At 37.5% G+C, this 10,317-nt stretch overlaps 1 protein-coding gene across 11 annotated transcripts in view; it reads left to right on the top strand.

Moving 5' to 3' along the window:
* Positions 1-10,317, top strand: part of HECW2 (HECT, C2 and WW domain containing E3 ubiquitin protein ligase 2) — a 507,687-nt gene that overhangs the window by 485,440 nt on the left and 11,930 nt on the right. For all 11 annotated transcript variants that reach the window (XM_072612728.1, XM_072612727.1, XM_072612726.1 and 8 more), the window contains 2 exons: positions 2,787-2,872; positions 3,678-3,790. In XM_072612728.1, the coding sequence (XP_072468829.1) occupies positions 2,787-2,872; positions 3,678-3,790 (199 nt within the window). The remainder of the gene's footprint in view (positions 1-2,786; positions 2,873-3,677; positions 3,791-10,317) is intronic.

Here is a 10,317-nt window from a genome sequence, read left to right as displayed (position 1 = left end):
ACACTGAGAGGTGAAAGGAATTGTGTCAGAGTCAGACCTTGAACCCAGATCCTCCTGACTCTAAGGTCAGGCCTTTATCCACTATAAAGGAATATGCTAGAAACAGGTTATACAAGCTTCCAAGAGTCAGTTGTTAAATTTTTAGTGTGAACATTTATATTTTGGAAGTCAGCAAATGCTACAAATCAGGGCTTGCTTTACTGGGTTTGTTGTTGTTGTCTGGACTTAAGAAAGCGATGGGAAAAAAATGTTAAATCAAATTAAGCTTAAATGTGTGTCATGAGAATTTTTTTTCAGAAAGCCAGTTGTTAAACATTTACCAGCACCTCCCTGCCATGATGCAGAATTTCCACTTACCTAATATATGGCAGGCAGGCAGACAGACAAACAGCTGTCTATCTGATTAGATAGATAGACAGAGAGATAGAAAAATAGAGAGATGATGGATAGATAAATAGATAGTTGATAGACTGACTGATAAATAGATAGATATTTTGGAATATCTATGCAGATGTTCCAAATAGATATTATGAATAGATTATCTATCTACAGATAGACAATTTGAAAACTGGTATTTCTAACAGTCCACTCAAATCTTTGGTCAAATAAATCATACAAATGCCTTAGAATCATGTGCAATGAGGTAGACCTGGTTAAAAAAAGAAGCACAGTTAAAGTTATGAAGCTTGACTTCAGGTGAGCATTAAATATAATCTTGGGAAAGCTAAAATCCTTGCCAAAACTTTCACATAACAAGAAAGCTCTATAAGTTCAAAGGAAGACAGCAATTTAAACAGAAATTAGTTATCAAAACAAAATAGGGCCATTGTAAAAGTACTTACTAAAGTATTTTGTCTTAGAGATGACCCTAAATATTAGCTGCCTGTGAATCACAGAATCACAACATTTAAGAGTCAGAAAGAACTTAAGAAGCCATCTAGTACCATCCACACCATACCAAAAATGAATCCCTGTTGTTAATATAACTAGTGGTCCTCACGACTGCTTGAAGACCATCATGTGGGGAGAACTGATCACCTCTCGATGCAGCTCCTTCCACTTTGGGACAGTTCATTTAAAAGCTAAATCATTTTAACCCTCTTAGCTATAAATCTTTAGTCTTCATGGTTTGAGGTAAGAAGTGGATATCTTCAGAAGCCATTGTTGTCCTTTGTTCTTTGCTCTTGAAGAGGACTATGACATCAAGGAGGTATTGGCATGACATGCACGTGAATTAGATATAGCTAAGGGAAGGCTGTGCAAAGTCACCAGCCTCACTTTCTTGTCCAGAGTCATCTGGGTCCAGTGGCAAGATCAGGATGACTGGAGATGGCCCTTGACGCAGTAGGATACCTTGGCCTTTTATAAGCTGAGGTCTTTAATATGTCTCCGTGTGACTGAGGCAATGCCCTTTCAATAATTAAGGCCAGATATGAAATGAAGCAGGGAATGGCTTCTTTACCTAGTCCAAAAAAAAAAAAATCAGTCTAACAGAGAAAGACCCTCAGGGTTTCTGGCCAAAACAGAAACAATTGCTATTTATATTCACTCTGAGCCAATCAGGGCCCAAATAGTGACCAAGTGGGGCTTGACCTGTGACCTGTAGTTGACCAATGAATGAGAGCTGGAGTGACTTGGGTTTAAGATATGGTCTCTAGGGAAAAAAATGTAGCCCATAAATTCCAAGAGATCTTTCAGGATTTAGCTTAGCTTCCATTAGTCACCAGCTTTAAGCTAAGATCTTTTCTCACTCCCCAGAAGCAATTTCAGATTTCTACTTTTATTACTTCTTCTCTAAGCCTTAATACTTTAGCAACTAGGAGAGGCAGTGTGGAAGAGTGGAAAGGGCTTTGGGTTTGAAGTCAAAGGACTAGTATTTAAATTTTCTCTGTCACCTAAGTTACCTTGGGCAAAGTCATTTAACTTCTCAGATATCAGTTTCCTTGTCTAGAAAATGAAGGGCTTGTGCCAGATGTCCTCCATGTCCCTTCCAGCTCCAAATCTATGACCCTATGGACTACTTTCCAGTTTCCTCATGTATTCTCTACACAATATTCCATTCTTAAAACTAACTCAATTAACTAAAGTGTTTTTACTAACTAGAACACTGTGCCCCAACTTGCTTTTCTCTGCACTAAAAACCAATCAAGTCATATCCCCCATTATATTACAGTGATAGCGTTGGAGGTAAAAACTGGTTCAAATTAATGTTACTGTGTGCATTTTATAAATATTTTCACTCTAGAAGAGCATTTTCCAAGGATGTTATTAAGTTTACGAACCAAAATAGGTACACTAGCATAGGGAATGGGTGAGGGCTACCCTCTTTATTTCCTGACTCAGTCAGATGATGGTAGAGGAAGAATTTCCCCAAATAGAGTTCTGATCATAAATACAGGTAATAATAGTGGGTGGGAAGACAACCTTGCTCACCCCTTTTTTTCTGAAGGGATTTTCAGAAGATCTTTCTTGTAGCCATGTAAGATGAACCTGTAGAGCAGATGAGTAAGCAAAGGTCTAAAGAGTTTGTGGTTTCCTCAAGGTCATGTGGCTAAACCACTGGCAGGTCCAAGATTTGAAATTAAGTCTTCTGATCTCAAGTCCATTATCCTTTTCATGGTATCACACTGCTGCTTAGTTTGAGTTGGGAATTATTGTCCTGCTTTTGAAGAAACTGAAATGATGATCTGTATTTGAAGGTTTCGGTGGTGGTGTTTTTAAAAAACGTTTCTTCATAGCTTAAATTATAATTAAAATAACATAAATTCTTGATCTTGCTTTCACAGGATATCATGACAATCATATTGTAATCCGGTGGTTCTGGGCAGCTGTAGAAAGATTCAACAATGAACAGCGACTAAGGTTGTTACAGGTGAGATGGATGTCCATTGAGCTCTTATATTTTTCAATACAGTATTGTTGACTTTCAAGTCTTAAGCCATCAGGCACATAATCGTGCCTAAATAGTCCAGGGACCAGATCTATGGTTCCATTAATACAGGAAACTCTCTGGAAGAGAAAACGTTCTCTACTAATGCAGATTGGTGCCTTCTCAGCAACTTGGCCATCTTAGTGAGTTGCCTAGAGCACTGAGAAGTAAAATGACTTTGCCCAGGGTCATATATCCAATATATGGCAGAAGCAGGACATAAAACCAAGTTTTCCTGATTTCAAGGCCACCTTTCTATCTACTGAGCCACCCTTCCCTCTTCCTCAGTAAATGCTGGATTCAACTGACTTCTTTTCTTTCTCGAGACGTGTAAGATCTACCAACTATTAATTTTCCATGGTCAAACCAAGGCCAGTGATTTCCCCTTTCTCCTAAAGCAGACTAAGAGGTTAAAACAGCTCTGGCAGGTGGTCCCACCTCCCAGGAGGTTGTAATTAACAGTAGGCCATTTTATAAGTCCTATTTATCCAATATTCCTTTATTTAATTTTGCCTCCTCTTTTAGTATACAAATCTTTCATTCTTCTCTGGCTGGATGTTAGAATTTCTGTGCTGTGATTATTCTGTGCCAAAATCCCATTTGATATAATAATTAAAGCCTAAGAATGATGCCAGCAGGAAACAGCACGCTGCTCTTACCCAATAACTTTAAACAGAACTGATCATTCTCCTTTCCTTTCCACTGAACCATATTTCATTTTCTTATCCTGTTTTACTTGCATTGGCAGTTTGTCACAGGCACATCCAGCATACCCTATGAAGGCTTTGCTTCTCTGCGAGGGAGTAATGGGCCAAGGAGATTCTGTGTGGAGAAATGGGGGAAAATCACTGCCCTTCCCAGGTAAACAAAGCAAACCAAAAGAAAATTAAACAAATCCTCTTCACTGTTCCAACAATATTTAATAAAGAAAATTGAAGTTGCTTCTTAACCTTAACTGGTTAGTTGTCTTCCCATTAAAAAAGTGGGAGTGTGGGAAAAGTCTTCAGGTCAATGTTGTCTTTCTATCCTGAGCCCTTAGCATCGGAGCTTAATTAATGTTTATTGAAAAGAATTGAATTACATTTCTAGTTAGATCTTCCTAAAGGAATTTAAAATGCTTTCTCATTGATGCTTGTACCTGCATTTTAAGACAGAAAATGCAACGTAACTCATAAGCACAGATGGTGTGTTTGTCGGTATGTCATGATGTTGATATGAAGATGCCTTTTGCAATCATATTATGGTTTGTTAGGATCATCCCAGTTTCTGTAGTGCCAGTTATCTTGGAAGTATTAGATGTATGAATTCCTTCTTAATAAGTAATACTGTGCTCATTTGTAAATCATATTAGGTTATCTGACTGTGTTCTGTACTGTTTTACTTTCCTTTACAATAAACTCAGAGTTTCTTTCTGATCAGAAAAATATTTATTTTACTAATATGTAAATATTAATTCACTTTTGAGTGAGAGCTGTTATCTGTGACTAATTTAAGCCTTGAGAGAAAAAAATGTACGTAATAGAACGATTGAGGGCTAGGGGCAGGGCATAATAATAATTGACACACACAGTTCTTTCAGGTTCGAAGAGAACTTTCAGCACAATGAATCTAGGTCAGTTTTGTAAGTATGATTATCTCCATTTTACAAACATAGAAACTGGGGCTCTACAAAGCTAAGTGACTTAGCCAAGATCACACATCTAAGCATTTGAGTCAAGATCTGAATCCAGTTCTTTCCAAACTTGGATTTAGACCTTTATGGATTATAGTACACTTCCTCTCAATTAGAGAAATAGCTTTAGGGTTGTTTTATTTATTTAACTAGAATAATAATCCCCTTCTTCCCCCAATTTATGGATAAAGAAATTTAGTGTCAGAAAAATTAAGTGACTTGTCTAAAGCATTTTGCCATGAGATATAATCGAAAGTTTCCTTAAGTCACTGACAGTGAGTGGGTTTCCAAGGACTTCTTCAGTCCACTCATGGTTTGATAAATCTTAGTGCATCACATTGAACAGAGTTAAAGCTTATTTTCATTCTGTCTACATCAGCATGTTACTTCCGTAAAAACCTTGCTCTAAATTGCGAAACTAAGGTACCACATCCTGCAACCTCAGAACCCTACATGTTACCATCAGATCCTCAGTTGGGAAGGTGACTGGTGTATCTTGAATCAACTTTGGGGGATGGTAACTTTTATTACTTGAAGAATAATTTTACTTTATTGTTTTTCCACATGGCAATTATGCCATACTTGGAGAATTACTTGTTTGTGTCAGATTTAGAATGTCTCTCTAAAGCCTTAGGATATGGTTTTATTTTTTCTCCCCTCTCAGAACTTTTGGGGATTAGCCTTCACAGGACAGGGTGTGGTCATTGTGTTACCTTCCTTCTGCTTCACTCTGGGCATTCTAAGCCCTTCAATATGCTTTGACACTAAGCTGGTGACATTAACTACATTTGTTCAGTCACCATATTATTCACTGAACTTGGAAAAGATACATGAATATTGATGAAAGCCTATAGATTGCCATTCACCTTAGATAACAGATGTGCACTTATAGGTAGGTAGAAGTATATTAGGGAGCTGGTTGGGTCAGTATAATCTCCCTATTCAAGAGACAGGTGATTCTGTGCTGACTTATTTGTAAATGGTGGAACCATTGCACAGGAACAGACAGTAATTACTATACAACCTCTTCTCTTTCCTGCATTTGTAAGCTAATACTACCACCAGATTCTGAGTTGTTCTCCACTCATCAGATCACACAGAGAGATGTAGAATAAGACACACATAGTAAATCTCTTCCCTTCATAATTTCAGCACTATTTCAAATGAATTGATTTTTACATGATCACGGAAAGGGCTTTTGTTAGCTAATATAATTAAACTTGACTGTTGTAATCTTTACCTTTTAATCTGGACTTTCCTCTTAGTAATCTAAACCTGCAGAGTAAGCGAATGTTCTACTGAATGTTAGATTTGGAGCATACTTTAACCTCCACTAGTACAGGATGTTGATTGCTCAGGCACCACTACTATTATGAGAGCTTTATATTTGTTTCATGAACAAAGCTGGCTCCCAAATCTCTCTAATTGAAATCTGTGATGTTGCATTTAGTCTAAACATATCTCTGTGGTCTAGTCATAAGATTTCTTAGAATTTTCCAGATGACATTTCTCACATACATCATCAGAAAAGATAAACTAGATCACTTCTCAGTATCATTAGGTACCTGACTTTGTCAGTGAGAATTAAAATCTCTCCGATCTCAGAGAAGGGTCTTCAATTCCATTATCTTATATCTTTTTCTTCCTAGTTAGTCACTGTCTACTATCTAATCCAAAATGGTAGTATCATGTGATGATTGCAGAATAGCAATATGCTAGATCGATGTGGGATGATGGAAGTGGTTGCTTGCTTAACCCTATATCGTACTTCCTCTCTGTGGTGGATAGACATAATGGAAGAGGGGAATCCCAGCATCTTTTGTACACAGTAATCTGCATTCATTATACTTTTCTCTAGCAACCAAATATAATTGTCATTCCATCTTCATTCTACTTAGACCTATTTTCCTCTACAAGTTTGTGAAATCACCCAAATAGGATAGTTGTATAGCAAGATGCACAGCTCTGAAGCCATTAAAAATTTTGTGCATCACTGCCTTTTCATTCTTTTGTGGAGAATGAGTAATTTGAGATTAAATGAAAAACAATTCTGCAGACGGATGGGTGTCTCTATGGAGACTTATATGCTGAACACGTCAACAAGAACTTACTGCTGGTACTTCCTCTGCTTTGTGGTTGCTGGTTAGTTCTGTATTTTTGAATTTGTGTAGAATACTTCCTACCACCCAGTTTTCACACACAGCTTGTTCACTTGTAGCAGTTGCTTTCTGGGTAGTCCAATACTCAGGCTTCTAGCATGAGGGTGCAGGGTTGGGGGAGAAGAGGTATGCCCTGCCAGACCAAAACAAGTCAGAGTTAATCCACTTTCACCACATGGGGAAAGGCTTCTATATTCATCCATGAATATTTAGCCATGTGATCTGAAGGGATAAAAGGATTTGAGAGCTACAGCAGGGAAGATGTATTGACTGGGTGAGACTTCTCAACCTCCCCCACCCCTACCCCAAAAGATCCTATTTTTTTAATTGGATGATGAGTCTAGAGAAAGATATAAAAAATAAGCTGAGAATCTGCTAATTGCAATTAATAAATGAAGGTTTGAAAGTAGACAGTCTTTTTTCTCAAGGGATTTAATTTGAAATGGAGGGAAGTTCATTTTTTTTAATGTGAAAATCATCTTTTAAAGTTTAACCACAAGTACTAATAAACCAGGATTCCATTCTCAGTTTTAGAAACCAATGGGCTTGAGTTAGGTCATATTACCACTGATATTTTTATTGTTCCATCCTGTGAGATATTGTGATACATACACAACTTAATTTCAACATGTTTTTCTTCTCCTTAAGAGCAATATGTTTGGTTAAGTAAATATGAAAACATACTTTTCTGTAAAGAAATTATTTCCTTAACAACAAGATTAGAGTGGTTATTTAAATGGATAATTGCACTAGACACTGTGGAGAATAGCACGATAAATAAGACAAGATCCTTGCCTTCATATAGTCTAGTAGCATAGAACACGTACAAATTTGTTAACAATGTAGACACATAACTGTAGTGCACAGTAGAACATGAGAGCACAGAAAAGGTATGAGCAGAGTGCTGTGGGATGTCCTAGGAAGAGAATATCCTAAGAAGCAATCTGGTAGAGAGGAAAGAGCTCTGAATTTGAAGGCAGAGACTCTTGATTTGACACTTACTACCCATGTAACATAGTGGAAGCCACTGAATCCCTTTGGACACAGTTTCTTCATTATTAAACTAGAATATTAGAGAAAAGTTATATTTAAATTCTATGATCCTTTGAAAGTAAATTTATTGGTGTAATGGAAAAGAGTGCTAGATTTGGAGTGAGGAGAGACTTGGGTTCGAATCACATACTACTGTTTGGCCTCAGTTTCCCCATCTAGTTTACAAAGCACTTTACATGTTTTCTCTGTTGATAGCACCTATCTCATACTCCTTTTGTGAAAAAACAAATAAGCTCATATATGTAGAGCACTTTTCAAACCTCAACTCATTATGTTTTTGTTGTTTAGTCATGTCCAACTCTATGAGACCCCATGGACCATGTCCATGAAGCTTTCTTGACAAAGATATTGGAGTGGTTTGCCAATTCCTTCTCCAGTATGTTGTCATTTTATAGATGAGGAATGGAGGCAAATACAGTTTAAGTGACTTGTCCAAGTTTACACAGCTAGTAAGTATCTGCAACTGAATTTGAACTCAGATCTTCCTGATCCCAGGCCTGGTGCTCTATGAACTATGCCACCTAGCTGCTGTCATTTCTTGATGCCGCTTTGAATGCCATCATCATCATCAGTGAGAGAGAGTAAGAGGAAGCACTTGTAAATGTTTAGTGTCACAGAAGATAGAAAAAGAGGTGAGATAACAAACACCCTATGTGACAACTTTCCAAAAACTGCTCCCTTCTCTTCCTGTTTCTCTACTAATAGAGCCACATTTAATTCATCTGATATTTCTTAGGTTTCTCCCAGACAAATCTAAACTACATAGTACAAGGGGGAATCTCACTTTTAGAAAATGTATTACACTGAAAAAAAAGAATAAACAATAAATTGTAAAAGAAATCTTAACCTTAAAAAAATTTTTAAAGGAGATATTCATTCCAGGTCACCTTTAGGACTTAGCCAGATACTTTTAAATGTTTTTCATTCACTCAGATCTGCCCTCAACATACAGAAGCATGTGAGCTCAGATCCGTTGAACTTCTGAAAAAAGGATCCCATCTCTCTTCATCAGTGTTGCAGTATCTACAAGTTCTTAAAGACTTGACAAAGTAGTTTGCAGTGGGAATAGAAGGGGCATGTAAACTTTAGCTTTAAATGTTAAAAGCCATAGAAAAAATAAAGCTAGAACCGAAATTAAGAAACAGCATTTTCAGAATTAAAGTGCAAAAGATTAAGGCAACAAAGATGTTGTTTCCAGGAAACGCTCTAGTACAGAGAGGTACATCTATGATACATTTCCGGTTCATTGAAATAATTGTCTCTTCTGTCTGAGGATAAGAAGGAAGTTTCTGACTGGCAGGAATTCTTCATTGAGCACTTGACTGGCAGCGCCTGAGATATAATAATGTTTGTTGATTAATTGATGTCCACATAAAAACAAAAATATTAAAATGGACTAGATACCAAAACGGTGTCCAATGGATGGACCCACTTCACCTCCCCTTCCTGGTTCCCCTTTCCTCGTTATTCTGGCTGATTAGGTGAACACAACATGTATTCTTTTCAACTTCTGATACTTACATGGGTAGCAGTGTCTGGCAGTACTGTATTAGTTTTTAAAAATATCCTTTTACTGAAACCCAAGACTATGAGTTGCTGTTGCCAATATCAACAAAGTCCTAAGTCCCCCCTCTTATTTTTTTTGGAAGAGTTTTCTCTAGGACGAGGAACTGGAGAGTTAAAAGCCTCAAGTATTCTGTTGTTTTGTTGTGTTGTTTTTTTCTTTTCCTGGCTCATACAGTGAATTGATGGTAAATATTGGGCAAGTATTTTGACCACTTTGTTCCTCAATTTCCTCATTAGCAATACTCTCTTGTTTATAAGGCATTTTGAAACATTAGCACAAAAGATGTGTGAATGTGCAAAATGTTCCTATTTTAACATTGACTAAACTGGAATTTTTCATAATTATTTGAAACTGGTAAAATTATTTTCAAAGTCATCATTGCTTTTCCTGTAATTAGTCCGTGTGTCTCAGGCTCATTCCATGGAAGCAGTCAAACAATTGCTGGAAAGAAGGACTGATGCTGCTCAGTGAGTTAAATTGACTGGTTGGCTTCACATGCCATTCTGTTTCCTACCTCAGTGAGCATAAGTGATATGTTATCTATCAGCAAGAGGCCCTAGAAGGAACACCTGCTTTTAGCTACTAACACTGGTCACAGTGCAAGCTTGAGCATCCATCCCTGGGTAAGCATTCACTGTCCAAGTGTTGCTTCCTATAGGAAAGGTTCCAGAGCATTTTCACCTTGGATTACAGGAAAACCCCTGGCATACTTGGCTTGGGAGTATGGAAAGAGAAGTGGGAGAAAATAATCACTCCAATGGCAGTCGGTTCTCCTCCTACTTCAGCATTATTTCATGTCCAACATGGACACTTGAGAGAGTTGGTTTAACCTGGGACAGCCCTATGGGGAGAAGTGAAAAGGTTTGAGGCTACCATGGTCCTAATGTAGCTGGTCCTAAATTGTCCCTATTCCAGAAGTCCTAATTTAAGGCTGAAC

The sequence above is a fragment of the Notamacropus eugenii genome, chromosome 5 (assembly GCF_028372415.1).
Source record: "Notamacropus eugenii isolate mMacEug1 chromosome 5, mMacEug1.pri_v2, whole genome shotgun sequence".
Lineage (NCBI taxonomy): Eukaryota > Metazoa > Chordata > Mammalia > Diprotodontia > Macropodidae > Notamacropus > Notamacropus eugenii.
Note: the sequence above shows the minus strand (reverse complement) of the source record. Positions and strands in the feature narration are given on the sequence as shown.